The 20866-nt window shown below is 47.9% G+C and overlaps 1 protein-coding gene across 1 annotated transcript in view; it reads right to left on the bottom strand.

Moving 5' to 3' along the window:
* Positions 1-20521, bottom strand: part of LOC129815752 (podocalyxin-like protein 2) — a 44538-nt gene extending 24017 nt beyond the window's left edge. The window contains exon 1 of the mRNA XM_055869842.1: positions 20230-20521. Within this exon, the coding sequence (XP_055725817.1) occupies positions 20230-20260 (31 nt within the window). The 5' untranslated portion in view covers positions 20261-20521. The remainder of the gene's footprint in view (positions 1-20229) is intronic.
* Between the last annotated feature and the right edge of the window lie 345 nt (positions 20522-20866).

The raw sequence follows: 20866 nt of genomic DNA, 5'->3' as shown, positions 1-20866 counted from the left end.
AGAAGCGAGAAAGCCCCAAACCTCCACTGGCTAACTTGCAAGTCTGCAGGGGCTAGGGGTTTAGGGGTACAGGAGCTAGGGGTTTAGGGGTTTATGGGTTTAGGGGCTAGGGGCTTAGGGGTACAGGAGCTAGGGGTTCAGGAGCTAGGGGTTTAGGGGTACAGGATCTAGGGGTTCAGGAGCTAGGGGTTTAGGGGTTTAGGGGTACAGGATCTAGGGGTTCAGGAGCTAGGGGTACAGGAGCTAAGGGTTCAGGAGCTAGGTGGTTTAGGGGCTAGGGGTTTAGGGGTACAGGAGCTAGGGGTTTAGGGGCTAGGGGTTTAGGGGTACAGGATCTAGGGGTTCAGGGGTACAGGAGCTAGGGGTTAGGGGTACAGGAGCTAGGGGTTAGGGGTACAGGAGCTAGGGTGTCACGTTCCTGACCGGTTTTCTGTTATTTTGTATGTGTTTGACGGTCAGGGCGTGAGTTTGGGTGGGTAGTCTATGTTATGTGTTTCTATGTTGGTTAAAGGGGTGACCTGATATGGCTCTCAATTAGAGGCAGGTGGTTTTCATTTCCTCTGATTGAGAGCCATATTAAGGTAGGTGTTTTCACACTGTTTGTTTGTGGGTGGTTGTCTCCTGTGTCTGTGTCTATGTACGTTGCGCCACACAGGACTGTTTTCGGTTTGTTTGTTCGGTTTATGTAGTCTGTTCCTGTTTCATGCGTTCTTCGTGTCATGTAAGTTCTTATGTTCAGGTGCGTCTACGTCGTTTGTTGTTTTGTAGTTTGTTAAAGTGTATTTCGTTTCGTCTTCGTCTTGTTAAATAAATTCATCATGTCAAGTTACAACGCTGCGTCTTGGTTCAATCCATGCTCCTCCTCTTCGGATGAAGAGGAAGAGGAAAGCCGTTACATAGGGGTTTAGGGGCTAGGAGTTTAGGGGCTAGGAGTTTAGGGGCTTAGGGGTTTAGGGGTACAGGAGCTAGGGGTTTAGGGGCTAGGGGTTTAGGATCTAGGGGTTCAGGGGTACAGGAGCTAGGGGTTCAGGGGTACAGGAGCTAGGGGTTTAGGGGCTAGGGGTTCAGGGGTACAGGGGCTCGGGTTTAGGGGTTTAGGGGTACAGGAGCTAGGGGTTTAGGGGTACAGGAGCTCGGGGTTTAGTGGTACAGGGCCTCGGGGTTTAGGGGTACAGGGGCTAGGGGTTTAGGGGCTAGGGGTTTAGGGGTACAGGAGCTCGGGATTTAGGGGAACAGGGGCTTAGGGGTTTAGGGGTTTATGTTGGTATCTCTGTTGGTAGGCAACATAGCATGCCTTGGTTTTAGCTCAGCGGGCTAACACTGCTACTGTGATCAACTGGGTGTGAACCTATGTCTCCTGAACAGTCACACCATACGGCTTGTGTTAGCCCGCCGAGCTAAAGGCTAGAGCTCAGGGAGCTAACACAAGCCTTCAGGCAGGTCTCAGGCAACGTATGGCATCATGGAAACATGTTCCACTGAACCACATCCATTACACTGGTGCTATTGGTCAACTATCATAGTACTGCTCTGGCTCTGTAAGTTCCCACATGGCTGCGCCTGTGGCTAACCTTGGGTACCTTCCCAATGACTCCCCATTACCTACATAGTGGCTCTGGTCAAAGGAAGTGCACTATGCAGGGAACAGGGTGCCATTTGGAAAGCAGCTCTTCATCACTGAGGGGCTGACGTATACAACAGTGCTGTGTTCTACATTTAGCTTCAAGGACAAGACTTGAAGGTCACAGGAGAAAGACTATGGCACAGGTCCAATCAAATCAAGCGTTAACTGGCGATAGCAGACACCCGATTAGCGGATGTTTTGGCAATGTTGGAGGTGGAACTGCGTTGGAAGCCGTCTTGCGATCATTGCCACACCCGTCCCACTCACGTTACAAGTTCAGAAGGAGAAAGTGTAGGCTGAATAGAAAATAGAAAAATCATTCAACTAAATAATGAGGGTTTCTATCATCATAATGGAGGTGTAGATTCCATCTCACATTCCAGTGTTCCTAATGGAGGTGTAGATTACATCTCACATTCCAGTGTTCCTAATGGAGGTGTAGATTACATCTCACATTCCAGTGTTCCTAATGGAGGTGTAGATTCCATCTCACATTCCAGTGTTCCTAATGAAGGTGTAGATTCCATATCACATTCCAGTGTTCCTTATGGAGGTGTAGATTACATCTCACATTCCAGTGTTCCTAATGGAGGTGTAGATTACATCTCACATTCCAGTGTTCCTAATGGAGGTGTAGATTCCATATCACATTCCAGTGTTCCTTATGGAGGTGTAGATTCCATATCACATTCCAGTGTTCCTAATGAAGGTGTAGATTACATCTCACATTCCAGTGTTCCTAATGAAGGTGTAGATTCCATATCACATTCCAGTGTTCCTTATGGAGGTGTAGATTACATCTCACATTCCAGTGTTCCTAATGAAGGTGTAGATTCCATATCACATTCCAGTGTTCCTAATGAAGGTGTAGATTCCATATCACATTCCAGTGTTCCTAATGAAGGTGTAGATTCCATGTCACATTCCAGTGTTCCAATGTGTTAACCAGGCTGTATTCTGTTAATTTGACTCCCTGCAGCCAATGGCAATGTCCGCTTTAGGTATAATGCCAGGAGCCACTTGTGGATTTGACAGTTCTAACGCAGTTCCACCTCAGACACTCCAAAACAACCACTATGACCATGTTTCTGGAGTTTTACCACTCACAAAACGTTACTTTCAACGTAATTTCATTGACCAATATGTGATGTGAAAGGACACTACAGACCTCACATGTAGTTAACTCAGACATGCCCAATGCACATAAACAACAGCAACAAGAACGGCATCAATGATAGTCATTGTGGATTAAATCAAATTGATACTCTTGATAATTGTTTCTTTACTTGGAACAGGATTTTAGGATGATCCTAAAATGAGTGATTGTGCAAAATCTTTTGCTTCTTCAGTTGATCCTATTCTCTCTTCCCTCTAAATCTCCCTGATGGAGTCAGATTCCCTCTAAATCTCCCTGTTGGAGTCAGATTCTCTCTAAATCCCCCTGTTGGAGTCAGATTCCCTCTAAATCTCCCTGTTGGAGTCAGATTCCCTCTAAATCTCCATGTTGGAGTCAGATTCCCTCTAAATCTCCCTGTTGGAGTCAGATTGCCTCTAAATCTCCCTGTTGGAGTCAGATTCCCTCTAAATCTCCCTGTTGGAGTCAGATTCCCTCTAAATCTCCCTGTTGGAGTCAGATTGCCTCTAAATCTCCCTGTTGGAGTCAGATTGCCTCTAAATCTCCCTGTTGGAGTCAGATTCCCTCTAAATCTCCCTGTTGGAGTCAGATTGCCTCTAAATCTCCCTGTTGGAATCAGATTCTCTCTAAATCTCCCAGTTGGAGTCAGATTCCCTGTAAATCTCCCTGTTGGAGTCAGATTCCCTCTAAATCCCCCTGATGGAGTCAGATTCCCTCTAAATCCCCCTGATGGAGTCAGATTCCCTCTGTTCACTGGATCAGATAGCAGCCAATTTTATATGTTTTATTTAACCTTTATTTAACTAGGCAAGTCAGTTAAGAACAAATTCTTATTTATAATGACGGCCTACCCCAGCCAAACCCGGACGACGCTGGGCCAATTGTGCGCCGCCCTATGGGACTCCCAATCACTGCCGGTTGTGATGCAGCTTGGATTCAAACCAGGGTGTCTGTAGTGACGCCTCAAACACTGAGATGCAGTGCTTTAGACCGCTGTGCCACTCGGGAGCCCGAGTTGCAGGGGAATCATGTGGAGTATCAAATCAAATTTACAGCAGGTATAAAAGTTGTGCGCTAGCTCCCTCAACATTACAGTAGTAGTCAACATTACAGTAGTCAACTTTACAGTAATAGTCAACATTACAGTAATCAACATTACAGTACAGTAATCAACATTACAGTACAGTAGTCAACATTACAGTACAGTAGTCAACATTACAGTAATCGTCAACATTACAGTAATCGTCAACATTACAGTAATCAACATTACAGTAATCAACATTACAGTAATCAACATTACAGTACAGTAGTCAACATTACAGTAGTCAACATTACAGTAGTCAACATTACAGTAGTCAACATTACAGTAGTCGTCAACATTACAGTAGTAGTCAACATTACAGTAGTCAACATTACAGTAGTAGTCAACATTACAGTAGTAGTCAACATTACAGTAACCTACAATAATCCATCAATAATAAAGAGTCAAATAAAAATTACAATAAGTAAAATAAGTATGAAGTACAAGCGTTACAGTAGTGATGTTCAGGATAGATTGTCATTTTGACTGACTCCTCTCTGCTCTCCTGATGATCTCTGTAAGGGCCAATGTTGTTAACCATCTGGAAGTGAACCGTATGCTTCACTTTTTGGACTGTTCTCACAACCAGTGGCCCCACACTGCAAGGGAATTCTTCACATGTGCAATCGCTGCTCTGCACCCCACTGGACATTGATTTTGTGTGTGATTCTTCATCTTTAGTTGAAGGCCACACACATGTCTTTGTGAGTGTGTGTGGGGCGTGTATGTGTGCCTGCATCTGTCTGTCTGTGTGTGCGTGTGCGTGTGCGTGTGTGTGTGTGTGTGTGTGTGGTAGAATGACACAGGTTCCAGCTATTTTGTTATCTGCATTACAGGATTTTCATAGGCGTCTTCCCATCATGGTGGTCAATAGCATGATAAATGACTATTCTCTGCTCTCAATAGTTTCCAGGATCCTGCTGTCTGCTCTAGGTGCACTCACAATCACTGCACCGCATTGGACATCCTTCATACAGATATATTCAATATCTCCCTATCCCAGTCTGTTGTCCCCACATGCTTCAAGATGGCCACCATTGTCCCTGTACCTAAGAAAGCAAAGGTAATTTAACTAAATTACTATCGCCCCGTAGCACTCACCTCTGTCATCATGAAATGCTTTGAGAGACTAGTCAAGGATCATATCACCTCCACCTTACCTGCCACCCTAGACTCACTTCAATTTGCATACCGCCCCAATAGATCCACAGACAATGCAATCGCCATCACACTGCACACTGCCCTATCCCATCTGGACAAGAGGCCTACCTTTGTAAGAATGCTGTTCATTGACTACAGCTCAGCCTTCAACACCATAGTACCCTCCAAGCTCATCATCAAGCCGGAGGCCCTGGGTCTGAACCCCGCCCTGTGCAACTGGGTCCTGGATTTCCTGACGGGCCGCCCCCCAGGTGGTGAAGGTAGAAAACAACACCTCATCTTCGCTGATCCTCAACACTGGGGCTCCACAAGGGTGCGTGCTCAGCCCCTTCCTGTACTCCCTGTTCACCCATGACTGTGTGGCCATGCACGCCTCCAGCTCAATCATCAAGTTTGCGGACTACACAACAGTAGTAGGCTTGATTACCAACAACAATGACACAGCCTACAGGGAGGAGGTGAGGGCTCTGGGAGTGTGGTGCCAGAAAAATAACCTCTCACTCAACGTCAACAAAACTAAGGAGATGACCGTGGACTTAAGGAAACAGCAGAGGGACCGCAGTGGTGAAGGTGGAAAGCTTCAAGTTCCTCGGCATACACATCACGGACAAACTAAAATGGTCCACCCACACAGATAGTGTGGTGAAGAAGGCGCAACAGCGAGCGTTCGAGAGCATCCTGTCAGGCTGTATCACCGCTTGGTATGGCAACTGCATCAACAATCGCAAAATTGTTGCGGTCTGCCCAACGCATCACCGGGGGCAAACTTTCTGCCCTCCAGGACACCTACAGCACTCAATGCCACAGGAAGGCCAAGAAGATCATCAAGGACAACAACCACCCGAGCCACTGCCTGTTCACCCTGCTATCATCCAGAAGGCGAGGTTAGTACAGGTGCATCAAAGATGGGCCTGAGAGACTTTAAATTGGCCTATACCTGTTGTTCGTGTCCCCTCATTCTTGTCACAAGCTATGAGCCGGCCTGGGGACACGAACAACAGGTATAGGCCAATTAAAAGTGTTCTTTATTATAAACAAAACTATTCATTTTAAACTAAGGAAAAGGAATGAGGTGTGGATGTATCATAATGTAAGGTGTATGTAAAGTGCATGGGTGCGTGAATATGTGTGTGTGAACATGACTGAGTGAAAACTATGCAAAACCACAAAGGAACAAACAAAACATGATCATACCTGGAGGAGCAGAGAGAGAGCCAGAGATTAGTGAAGCAGCAGTTTAAATACCCTGAGCCCAGGTGACTCCAATCACTAACGACCCTCCTCTGCCTGCAGGAGGAACCTCCCCCTGCACTGCAGAGGAGGAGCCGTGACACTATAGACATAGATTAGGAAACACTGGCCACTTTAAGGAAATGAAATACTAGCCACTTTAATAATGTCTCCGTATCTGCATTACTCATCTCATATGTATATACTGTACTCTATACTATGCCACTGTATCTTAAAACTAAAACTAAATGCATGCTCTTCAACCAATTGCTGCCCGCACCCGCCCGCCCGACTAGCATCACTACTCTGGATGGTTCTGACTTAGAATATGTGGACAACTACAATTACCTAGGTGTCTGGCTAGACTGTAAACTCTCCTTCCAGACTCACATTAAGCATCTCCAATCCAAAATTAAATCTAGAATCGGCTTCCTATTTCGCAACAAAGCCTCCTTCACTCATGCTGCCAAACATACCCTCGTAAAACTGACTATCCTACCAATCCTTGACTTCGGCGATGTCATTTACAAAATAGCCTCCAACACTCTACTCAGCAAATTGGACGTAGTCTATCACAGTGCCATCCGTTTTGTCACCAAAGCCCCATATACTACCCACCACTACGACCTTGATGCTCTTGTTGGCTGGCCCTCGCTAAATATTTGTCACCAAACCCACTGGCTCCAGGTCATCTATAAGTCTTTGCTATGACAGTTTGCGCTGTTCTGCGAAGGGAGTAGTACACAGCATTGTACGAGATCTTCAGTTTCTTGGCAATTTCTCACATGGAATAGCCTTCATTTCTCAGAACAAGAATAGACTGACGAGTTTCAGAAGAAAGGTCTTTGAGTAACGGCAGCCTTCCTCCTCTTCGTTTGAAGAAGAGGTGTAGCAGGGATCGGACCAAGACGCAGCGTAGCTCGTGTTCAACATGACTTTAATAAACAAGACGAAACTGTGAACACTTACAACTAACAAAATAACAAACGTGGCAAACCGAAACAGCCCTATCTGGTGCAGAGAAAACACAGACAGGAAACAACCACCCACAAAATCCCAACACAAAACAAGCCATCTATATATGATTCCCAATCAGAGACAACACAAAACATCTGCCTCTGATTGAGAACCATATTAGGCCAAACATAGAAACAGACAAACTAGACACACAACATAGAATGCCCACCCAGCTCACGTCTTGACCAACACTAAAACAAGCACAACACACAAGAACTCTGGTCAGAACGTGACACTTTGTTTCTAGATATTTGGAGCCTGTAATCGAACCAACAAATGCTGATGCTCCAGATACTCAACTAGGCCAGTTGTATTGCTTCTTTAATCAGAACAACAGTTTTCAGCTGTGCTAACAAAATTGCAAAAGGGTTTTCTAATGATCAATTAGCCTTTTAAAATGATAAACTTGGATTAGCTAACACAACGTGCCATTGGATCACAGGAGTGATGGTGACTGATAATGGGCCTCTGTACGCCTATGTAGATATTCCATTAAAAATCTGCCGTTTCCAGCTACAATAGTGATTTACAACATTAACAATGTCTACACTGTATTTCTGATAAATTTTATGTTATTTTAATGGACCAAAAAATGTGCTTTTCTTTCAAAAACAAGGACATTTCTAAGTGACCCCAAACTTTTGAACGGTAGTGTATATTTTTAATCCATTCCTTACTTCGATTTGTGTGTATCGAGTGTATGTTGTGAAACTGTTAGATATTACATGTTAGATACTACTGCACTGTCGGAGCTAGAAGCACAAGCATTTCGCTACACCCGCAATAACATCTGCTAAACGCGTGTATGTGACCAATAAAATTATATTTGATTTGATCCTTCATATTTGATCCTTCACAATCACTGCATCACAGTGGACAACCTTCATATCCTTTACAATCACTGCATCACAATGGACAACCTTCATATCCTTTACAATCACTGCATCACAATGGACAACCTTCATATCCTTCACAATCACTGCATCACAATGGACAACCTTCATATCCTTTACAATCACTGCATCACAGTGGACAACCTTCATATCCTTTACAATCACTGCATCACAATGGACAACCTTCATATCCTTCACAATCACTGCATCACAATGGACAACCTTCATATCCTTTACAATCACTGCATCACAGTGGACAACCTTCATATCCTTTACAAGGATGAAGTAGCCAAACCACACGGTCAGAGTCAGTGTACATGTGAATGGTTTCGGGTTGTTACACTACCAACTGTTATCTCCATCAGTAATCAATCAGTTATCTGTCCTACAATGTGCATTCATGATTAATTACTATTCTACCTGCTCTGCATGGGTTCCAGGATGCTGGCTGCTTGCTGTAGGAGGACGGCTGGGCTGCAGACAGACAGAGGCTGACTTTGCAGCACTGCGTAGGCTGCTAGGTAGCTTTAACTGTGGGTAGTAGTAAGATTTATAGTCCCTGGTCTCTGCATGGCTGCCAGCAGTGCACATTGCTCACAGCAGAAAACTGTGAGCTGGTGGGAACGTGGACAGAGACTCAAACACAAAGGTCAATATGAGCCTGACTCGGGATATCTCGGATATCTGCCTGACTCGGGATATCTCGGATATCTGCCTGACTCGGGATATCTCGGATATCTGCCTGACTCGGGATATCTCGGATATCTGCCTGACTCGGGATATCTCGGATATCTGCCTGACTCGGGATATCTCGGATATCTGCCTGACTCGGGATATCTCGGATATCTGCCTGACTCGGGATATCTCGGATATCTGCCTGACTCGGGATATCTCGGATATCTGCCTGACTCGGGATATCTCGGATATCTGCCTGACTCGGGATATCTCGGATATCTGCCTGACTCGGGATATCTCGGATATCTGCCTGACTCGGGATATCTCGGATATCTGCCTGACTCGGGATATCTCGGATATCTGCCTGACTCGGGATATCTCGGATATCTGCCTGACTCGGGATATCTCGGATATCTGCCTGACTCGGGATATCTCGGATATCTGCCTGACTCGGGATATCTCGGATATCTGCCTGACTCGGGATATCTCGGATATCTGCCTGACTCGGGATATCTCGGATATCTGCCTGACTCGGGATATCTCGGATATCTGCCTGACTCGGGATATCTCGGATATCTGCCTGACTCGGGATATCTCGGATATCTGCCTGACTCGGGATATCTCGGATATCTGCCTGACTCGGGATATCTCGGATATCTGCCTGACTCGGGATATCTCGGATATCTGCCTGACTCGGGATATCTCGGATATCTGCCTGACTCGGGATATCTCGGATATCTGCCTGACTCGGGATATCTCGGATATCTGCCTGACTCGGGATATCTCGGATATCTGCCTGACTCGGGATATCTCGGATATCTGCCTGACTCGGGATATCTCGGATATCTGCCTGACTCGGGATATCTCGGATATCTGCCTGACTCGGGATATCTCGGATATCTGCCTGACTCGGGATATCTCGGATATCTGCCTGACTCGGGATATCTCGGATATCTGCCTGACTCGGGATATCTCGGATATCTGCCTGACTCGGGATATCTCGGATATCTGCCTGACTCGGGATATCTCGGATATCTGCCTGACTCGGGATATCTCGGATATCTGCCTGACTCGGGATATCTCGGATATCTGCCTGACTCGGGATATCTCGGATATCTGCCTGACTCGGGATATCTCGGATATCTGCCTGACTCGGGATATCTCGGATATCTGCCTGACTCGGGATATCTCGGATATCTGCCTGACTCGGGATATCTCGGATATCTGCCTGACTCGGGATATCTCGGATATCTGCCTGACTCGGGATATCTCGGATATCTGCCTGACTCGGGATATCTCGGATATCTGCCTGACTCGGGATATCTCGGATATCTGCCTGACTCGGGATATCTCGGATATCTGCCTGACTCGGGATATCTCGGATATCTGCCTGACTCGGGATATCTCGGATATCTGCCTGACTCGGGATATCTCGGATATCTGCCTGACTCGGGATATCTCGGATATCTGCCTGACTCGGGATATCTCGGATATCTGCCTGACTCGGGATATCTCGGATATCTGCCTGACTCGGGATATCTCGGATATCTGCCTGACTCGGGATATCTCGGATATCTGCCTGACTCGGGATATCTCGGATATCTGCCTGACTCGGGATATCTCGGATATCTGCCTGACTCGGGATATCTCGGATATCTGCCTGACTCGGGATATCTCGGATATCTGCCTGACTCGGGATATCTCGGATATCTGCCTGACTCGGGATATCTCGGATATCTGCCTGACTCGGGATATCTCGGATATCTGCCTGACTCGGGATATCTCGGATATCTGCCTGACTCGGGATATCTCGGATATCTGCCTGACTCGGGATATCTCGGATATCTGCCTGACTCGGGATATCTCGGATATCTGCCTGACTCGGGATATCTCGGATATCTGCCTGACTCGGGATATCTCGGATATCTGCCTGACTCGGGATATCTCGGATATCTGCCTGACTCGGGATATCTCGGATATCTGCCTGACTCGGGATATCTCGGATATCTGCCTGACTCGGGATATCTCGGATATCTGCCTGACTCGGGATATCTCGGATATCTGCCTGACTCGGGATATCTCGGATATCTGCCTGACTCGGGATATCTCGGATATCTGCCTGACTCGGGATATCTCGGATATCTGCCTGACTCGGGATATCTCGGATATCTGCCTGACTCGGGATATCTCGGATATCTGCCTGACTCGGGATATCTCGGATATCTGCCTGACTCGGGATATCTCGGATATCTGCCTGACTCGGGATATCTCGGATATCTGCCTGACTCGGGATATCTCGGATATCTGCCTGACTCGGGATATCTCGGATATCTGCCTGACTCGGGATATCTCGGATATCTGCCTGACTCGGGATATCTCGGATATCTGCCTGACTCGGGATATCTCGGATATCTGCCTGACTCGGGATATCTCGGATATCTGCCTGACTCGGGATATCTCGGATATCTGCCTGACTCGGGATATCTCGGATATCTGCCTGACTCGGGATATCTCGGATATCTGCCTGACTCGGGATATCTCGGATATCTGCCTGACTCGGGATATCTCGGATATCTGCCTGACTCGGGATATCTCGGATATCTGCCTGACTCGGGATATCTCGGATATCTGCCTGACTCGGGATATCTCGGATATCTGCCTGACTCGGGATATCTCGGATATCTGCCTGACTCGGGATATCTCGGATATCTGCCTGACTCGGGATATCTCGGATATCTGCCTGACTCGGGATATCTCGGATATCTGCCTGACTCGGGATATCTCGGATATCTGCCTGACTCGGGATATCTCGGATATCTGCCTGACTCGGGATATCTCGGATATCTGCCTGACTCGGGATATCTCGGATATCTGCCTGACTCGGGATATCTCGGATATCTGCCTGACTCGGGATATCTCGGATATCTGCCTGACTCGGGATATCTCGGATATCTGCCTGACTCGGGATATCTCGGATATCTGCCTGACTCGGGATATCTCGGATATCTGCCTGACTCGGGATATCTCGGATATCTGCCTGACTCGGGATATCTCGGATATCTGCCTGACTCGGGATATCTCGGATATCTGCCTGACTCGGGATATCTCGGATATCTGCCTGACTCGGGATATCTCGGATATCTGCCTGACTCGGGATATCTCGGATATCTGCCTGACTCGGGATATCTCGGATATCTGCCTGACTCGGGATATCTCGGATATCTGCCTGACTCGGGATATCTCGGATATCTGCCTGACTCGGGATATCTCGGATATCTGCCTGACTCGGGATATCTCGGATATCTGCCTGACTCGGGATATCTCGGATATCTGCCTGACTCGGGATATCTCGGATATCTGCCTGACTCGGGATATCTCGGATATCTGCCTGACTCGGGATATCTCGGATATCTGCCTGACTCGGGATATCTCGGATATCTGCCTGACTCGGGATATCTCGGATATCTGCCTGACTCGGGATATCTCGGATATCTGCCTGACTCGGGATATCTCGGATATCTGCCTGACTCGGGATATCTCGGATATCTGCCTGACTCGGGATATCTCGGATATCTGCCTGACTCGGGATATCTCGGATATCTGCCTGACTCGGGATATCTCGGATATCTGCCTGACTCGGGATATCTCGGATATCTGCCTGACTCGGGATATCTCGGATATCTGCCTGACTCGGGATATCTCGGATATCTGCCTGACTCGGGATATCTCGGATATCTGCCTGACTCGGGATATCTCGGATATCTGCCTGACTCGGGATATCTCGGATATCTGCCTGACTCGGGATATCTCGGATATCTGCCTGACTCGGGATATCTCGGATATCTGCCTGACTCGGGATATCTCGGATATCTGCCTGACTCGGGATATCTCGGATATCTGCCTGACTCGGGATATCTCGGATATCTGCCTGACTCGGGATATCTCGGATATCTGCCTGACTCGGGATATCTCGGATATCTGCCTGACTCGGGATATCTCGGATATCTGCCTGACTCGGGATATCTCGGATATCTGCCTGACTCGGGATATCTCGGATATCTGCCTGACTCGGGATATCTCGGATATCTGCCTGACTCGGGATATCTCGGATATCTGCCTGACTCGGGATATCTCGGATATCTGCCTGACTCGGGATATCTCGGATATCTGCCTGACTCGGGATATCTCGGATATCTGCCTGACTCGGGATATCTCGGATATCTGCCTGACTCGGGATATCTCGGATATCTGCCTGACTCGGGATATCTCGGATATCTGCCTGACTCGGGATATCTCGGATATCTGCCTGACTCGGGATATCTCGGATATCTGCCTGACTCGGGATATCTCGGATATCTGCCTGACTCGGGATATCTCGGATATCTGCCTGACTCGGGATATCTCGGATATCTGCCTGACTCGGGATATCTCGGATATCTGCCTGACTCGGGATATCTCGGATATCTGCCTGACTCGGGATATCTCGGATATCTGCCTGACTCGGGATATCTCGGATATCTGCCTGACTCGGGATATCTCGGATATCTGCCTGACTCGGGATATCTCGGATATCTGCCTGACTCGGGATATCTCGGATATCTGCCTGACTCGGGATATCTCGGATATCTGCCTGACTCGGGATATCTCGGATATCTGCCTGACTCGGGATATCTCGGATATCTGCCTGACTCGGGATATCTCGGATATCTGCCTGACTCGGGATATCTCGGATATCTGCCTGACTCGGGATATCTCGGATATCTGCCTGACTCGGGATATCTCGGATATCTGCCTGACTCGGGATATCTCGGATATCTGCCTGACTCGGGATATCTCGGATATCTGCCTGACTCGGGATATCTCGGATATCTGCCTGACTCGGGATATCTCGGATATCTGCCTGACTCGGGATATCTCGGATATCTGCCTGACTCGGGATATCTCGGATATCTGCCTGACTCGGGATATCTCGGATATCTGCCTGACTCGGGATATCTCGGATATCTGCCTGACTCGGGATATCTCGGATATCTGCCTGACTCGGGATATCTCGGATATCTGCCTGACTCGGGATATCTCGGATATCTGCCTGACTCGGGATAGGGCTGATATCTGCCTGACTCGGGATAGGGCTGATATCTGCCTGACTCGGGATAGGGCTGATATCTGCCTGACTCGGGATAGGGCTGATATCTGCCTGACTCGGGATAGGGCTGATATCTGCCTGACTCGGGATAGGGCTGATATCTGCCTGACTCGGGATAGGGCTGATATCTGCCTGACTCGGGATAGGGCTGATATCTGCCTGACTCGGGATAGGGCTGATATCTGCCTGACTCGGGATAGGGCTGATATCTGCCTGACTCGGGATAGGGCTGATATCTGCCTGACTCGGGATAGGGCTGATATCTGCCTGACTCGGGATAGGGCTGATATCTGCCTGACTCGGGATAGGGCTGATATCTGCCTGACTCGGGATAGGGCTGATATCTGCCTGACTCGGGATAGGGCTGATATCTGCCTGACTCGGGATAGGGCTGATATCTGCCTGACTCGGGATAGGGCTGATATCTGCCTGACTCGGGATAGGGCTGATATCTGCCTGACTCGGGATAGGGCTGATATCTGCCTGACTCGGGATAGGGCTGATATCTGCCTGACTCGGGATAGGGCTGATATCTGCCTGACTCGGGATAGGGCTGATATCTGCCTGACTCGGGATAGGGCTGATATCTGCCTGACTCGGGATAGGGCTGATATCTGCCTGACTCGGGATAGGGCTGATATCTGCCTGACTCGGGATAGGGCTGATATCTGCCTGACTCGGGATAGGGCTGATATCTGCCTGACTCGGGATAGGGCTGATATCTGCCTGACTCGGGATAGGGCTGATATCTGCCTGACTCGGGATAGGGCTGATATCTGCCTGACTCGGGATAGGGCTGATATCTGCCTGACTCGGGATAGGGCTGATATCTGCCTGACTCGGGATAGGGCTGATATCTGCCTGACTCGGGATAGGGCTGATATCTGCCTGACTCGGGATAGGGCTGATATCTGCCTGACTCGGGATAGGGCTGATATCTGCCTGACTCGGGATAGGGCTGATATCTGCCTGACTCGGGATAGGGCTGATATCTGCCTGACTCGGGATAGGGCTGATATCTGCCTGACTCGGGATAGGGCTGATATCTGCCTGACTCGGGATAGGGCTGATATCTGCCTGACTCGGGATAGGGCTGATATCTGCCTGACTCGGGATAGGGCTGATATCTGCCTGACTCGGGATAGGGCTGATATCTGCCTGACTCGGGATAGGGCTGATATCTGCCTGACTCGGGATAGGGCTGATATCTGCCTGACTCGGGATAGGGCTGATATCTGCCTGACTCGGGATAGGGCTGATATCTGCCTGACTCGGGATAGGGCTGATATCTGCCTGACTCGGGATAGGGCTGATATCTGCCTGACTCGGGATAGGGCTGATATCTGCCTGACTCGGGATAGGGCTGATATCTGCCTGACTCGGGATAGGGCTGATATCTGCCTGACTCGGGATAGGGCTGATATCTGCCTGACTCGGGATAGGGCTGATATCTGCCTGACTCGGGATAGGGCTGATATCTGCCTGACTCGGGATAGGGCTGATATCTGCCTGACTCGGGATAGGGCTGATATCTGCCTGACTCGGGATAGGGCTGATATCTGCCTGACTCGGGATAGGGCTGATATCTGCCTGACTCGGGATAGGGCTGATATCTGCCTGACTCGGGATAGGGCTGATATCTGCCTGACTCGGGATAGGGCTGATATCTGCCTGACTCGGGATAGGGCTGATATCTGCCTGACTCGGGATAGGGCTGATATCTGCCTGACTCGGGATAGGGCTGATATCTGCCTGACTCGGGATAGGGCTGATATCTGCCTGACTCGGGATAGGGCTGATATCTGCCTGACTCGGGATAGGGCTGATATCTGCCTGACTCGGGATAGGGCTGATATCTGCCTGACTCGGGATAGGGCTGATATCTGCCTGACTCGGGATAGGGCTGATATCTGCCTGACTCGGGATAGGGCTGATATCTGCCTGACTCGGGATAGGGCTGATATCTGCCTGACTCGGGATAGGGCTGATATCTGCCTGACTCGGGATAGGGCTGATATCTGCCTGACTCGGGATAGGGCTGATATCTGCCTGACTCGGGATAGGGCTGATATCTGCCTGACTCGGGATAGGGCTGATATCTGCCTGACTCGGGATAGGGCTGATATCTGCCTGACTCGGGATAGGGCTGATATCTGCCTGACTCGGGATAGGGCTGATATCTGCCTGACTCGGGATAGGGCTGATATCTGCCTGACTCGGGATAGGGCTGATATCTGCCTGACTCGGGATAGGGCTGATATCTGCCTGACTCGGGATAGGGCTGATATCTGCCTGACTCGGGATAGGGCTGATATCTGCCTGACTCGGGATAGGGCTGATATCTGCCTGACTCGGGATAGGGCTGATATCTGCCTGACTCGGGATAGGGCTGATATCTGCCTGACTCGGGATAGGGCTGATATCTGCCTGACTCGGGATAGGGCTGATATCTGCCTGACTCGGGATAGGGCTGATATCTGCCTGACTCGGGATAGGGCTGATATCTGCCTGACTCGGGATAGGGCTGATATCTGCCTGACTCGGGATAGGGCTGATATCTGCCTGACTCGGGATAGGGCTGATATCTGCCTGACTCGGGATAGGGCTGATATCTGCCTGACTCGGGATAGGGCTGATATCTGCCTGACTCGGGATAGGGCTGATATCTGCCTGACTCGGGATAGGGTTGATATCTGCCTGACTCGGGATAGGGCTGATATCTGCCTGACTCGGGATAGGGCTGATATCTGCCTGACTCGGGATAGGGCTGATATCTGCCTGACTCGGGATAGGGCTGATATCTGCCTGACTCGGGATAGGGCTGATATCTGCCTGACTCGGGATAGGGCTGATATCTGCTTGACTCGGGATAGGGCTGATATCTGCCTGACTCGGGATAGGTCTGATATCTGCCTGACTCGGGATAGGTCTGATATCTGCCTGACTCGGGATAGGTGTGATATCTGCCTGACTCGGGATAGGTGTGATATCTGCCTGACTCAGGATAGGTGTGATATCTGCCTGGATGTCAGAGGTAGAAGAGAACCCTATCCTGGTTCCTTCTGAAGCAGTCAGTGAAATACAGGATGGAGAAGCATAAATCGCTACACATCTCTATCAGCATAGTAAATAACCATGTAATAAGGCTTAATATCTCTATCAGTATAGTAAATAACCATGTAATAAGGCTTAATATCTCTGTCCCTCCATAGCTAGCTTCTTGTATAAAAGGAGCATTCAGGCAAGGTTATTTCCATTTGGGGGAACATCGGCATTACAGTATTTTGGATATTGAATCATTCCTCATGTTGTGAGCCAGTCAGCCAGCCAGCCAGCCAGCCAGCCAGCCAGCTAACCATCCAACTAGTCAGCTAGCCAGCCGGTCAGCCAGGCATTCAGCTAGCCAGCCAGCCAGCCAGCCAGCCAGCCAACTAGTCAGCTAGCCAGGCAGTCAGCCAGCCAACCAGTTAGCCAATCAGCTAGCCAGCCAGTCAGCTAGCCAGCCAGTCAGCCAGCCAGCCAACTAGTCAGCTAGCCAGCCAACCAGTTAGCCAGACAGCCAGCCAGCCAACTAGTCAGCTAGCCAGCCAGTCAGCCAGCCAACCAGTTAGCCAGCCAGTCAGCCAGCCAGCCAACTAGTCAGCTAGCCAGCCAGTCAGCCAGCCAACCAACCAGTTAGCCAGCCAGTCAGCCAGCCAGCCAACTAGTCAGCTAGTCAGCTAGCAAGCCAGCCAACCAGTTAGCCAGTCAGCCAGCCAGTCAGCCAACTAGTCAGCTAGCCAGCCAGTCAGCCAGCCAACCAGTTAGCCAGTCAGCCAGCCAGTCAGTCAGCCAGCCAGCCAGCCAGCCAGTCAGCCAGCCAACCAGTTAGCCAGTCAGCCAGCCAGTCAGCCAGTCAGCCAGTCAGCCAGCCAGCCAATGCAGAGGAAGGCAATGTGTTGAGGTAAATGTATATCACAGAGCTGGTGAAGCGAGGGAGTTGGAGAGATAGAGGCCTATACTGTACAGAAGTGCTGTCCTTGTTCTGTCTGGCCCTGTGCTAGAACCCAAATGTATTATACGGTGTGTCACAGCACTGGACCAATAGAACAACGGGGTAATACCAGTCTTAGAGAACAACGGGTTAATATCAGTCATAGAGATCAACGGGGTAATACCAGTCATAGAGAACAACGGGGTAATATCAGTCATAGAGAACAACGGGGTAATATCAGTCTTAGAGAACAACGGGGTAATATCAGTCATAGAGAACAACGGGGTAATATCAGTCAGAGAACAACGGGGTAATATCAGTCATAGAGAACAACGGGGTAATACCAGTCATAGAGAACAACGGGGTAATATCAGTCATAGAGAACAACGGGGTAATACCAGTCATAGAGAACAACGGGGTAATATCAGTCATAGAGAACAACGGGGTAATACCAGTCATAGAGAACAACGGGGTAATATCAGTCATAGAGAACAACGGGGTAATATCAGTCATAGAGAACAACGGGGTAATACCAGTCATAGAGAACAACGGGGTAATACCAGTCATAGAGAACAACGGGGTAATTTCAGTCATAGAGAACAACGGGGTAATTTCAGTCATAGAGAACAACGGGGTAATACCAGTCATAGAGAACAACGGGGTAATATCAGTCATATAGAACAACGGGGTAATACCAGTCATAGAGAACAACGGGGTAATATCAGTCATAGAGAACAACGGGGTAATATCAGTCATAGAGAACAACGGGGTAATATCAGTCATAGAGAACAACGGGGTAATACCAGTCATAGAGAACAACGGGGTAATACCAGTCATAGAGAACAACGGGGTAATATCAGTCATAGAGAACAACGGGGTAACACTACTTAAGTCTCAGAGCAAGTGACGTAACTGATTGAAATGCTACTAGCGCGTACCCGCTAACTAGCTAGCCATTTCACATCCGTTACATACAGACATGCTTCATTCACAGTTTTGAACAGTAACCATTATACTAAAATTTTAAGCGTGTGATGATTCTAGATTATAATCTGAAGATTGTCATGATTCTAAACATTTTAAGCATGTTTAATTTTCTTTGTTATTTTTTAAAACTTGGTCAAGTCAGTTAATAACAAATTCTTATTTACAATGATGGCCTAACGCGGCCAAACCCTAAACCGGACGACGCTGGGCCAATTGTGCGCCGCTCAAACACGGCTGGTTGTGATACAGCCTGGAATCGAACCAGGGTCTGTAGTGACGGCTCTAGCACTGAGATGCAGTGCCTTAGACCGCTCCGCCACTCGGGAGCCCATGATTCTAGATGATCATATGAAGCGTGTCATGATTCTAGATGATCATATGAAGCGTGTCATGATTCTAGATGATCATAAGAAGCGTGCCATGATTCTAGATGATCATATGAAGCGTGTCATGATTCTAGATTATCATATGAAGCGTGTCATGATTCTAGATGATTATATGAAGCGTGTCATGATTCTAGATGATTATATGAAGCGTGTCATGATTCTAGATGATCATCTGAAGCGTGTCATGATTCTAGATGATCATCTGAAGCGTGTCATGATTCTAGATGATCATCTGAAGCGTGTCATGATTCTAGATGATCATATGAAGCATGTCATGATTCTAGATTATAATCTGAAGCGTGTCATGATTCTAGATGATCATATGAAGCGTGTCATGATTCTAGATTACGAAAAGGTTAAAGAACTAAATTCTAATTACGATTATTTAATGTTCTTAGAACATTATTGTAAATTCCCTAAAATGACACTTCTCTTACTTGGACAGATTTAGGTTTCAAGTTCAAACACGGGTCTTCTTGAATTCACTCTATTGCAACAATCAGTGCACTTATAATGAACCTCACGTTCAACAAAGCAGTTTGTTGCCATTGATAGATTGAACCTACATGGATTTTTCTTTCCTTCTTTACATGCAGGCCTCTTGGGCATTAGAATGATGTTGACAGTTTTATGCGTCTGTAGATATTGCTTTGGAAAATACGGTAGCAGCCTTATGATCACTATAAATCCTATAATGTCAGGGTTTATTTTGGCTTCTGTTGATAATCCACAGTCATCATCATGTGAGAATAAACAATTGCAATGATAATTGAAACAATAGATTCATTCATAATCTTGTATCAGCCAATGTTTCAACAACCAAATGCAACAAATGGAAGAGTAGACTAAATCGACCGCGTATGCAATCATGCGACACTGATATAGCGGCGCAGAACTGCCATAATAAAAAACAATACTTACCGAATATTAACGTGCGATGCAGGCCTGCCATAACTGCAGCATAAACACTTCTAAAATGTTTAAATTGAGATCTTTGATTGTTGTTTTTCAGCTGCGGTAGCGGACAGATGGGAGGCACGTCATCGCAAATAGTCTGGCTGGTTAAGACGTAAGGACCGCTAGGCGTGATAAACGGCTGAACTTGGATGCACCGGTTCACGATTATCTGCAATTGAGCGCTGTGGCTGCGTGGAGACAAGTTTGCTGTGACAGACGCTGCTACCACAGAGTTTCTAATCCCAGAGGCGCAACATCGCGAGACTTCCGGGAACGTTTACAAGGCAGACCAGACCAAGCAGACCAGGCCGGGGTTTGGGAAGTCAATGAGAGAGGTGGCATAATAAGCATTAGTATTACAAGCTAGGTTTTCATCCAATTGGCGACAGATTTTCATACGAATATTAAAAAAAATCTGCATAAAGAAAATACGTGTTCATGTACTGAATAAAAATATAAAGTTCAATGTGTTTCCATCACATTTTCAACTATACCGATAGTGTTGTAAAATTGTTTTTTTTGCATACATAGCAAATGTGCCTACATGGTCTTGGCATGTGCACTCTAGCCAACAGCTAGCAAATACAGTGGGGATAGGACA

This window comes from Salvelinus fontinalis, chromosome 18 (assembly GCF_029448725.1).
Source record: "Salvelinus fontinalis isolate EN_2023a chromosome 18, ASM2944872v1, whole genome shotgun sequence".
Classification (NCBI taxonomy): domain Eukaryota; kingdom Metazoa; phylum Chordata; class Actinopteri; order Salmoniformes; family Salmonidae; genus Salvelinus; species Salvelinus fontinalis.
Note: the sequence above shows the minus strand (reverse complement) of the source record. Positions and strands in the feature narration are given on the sequence as shown.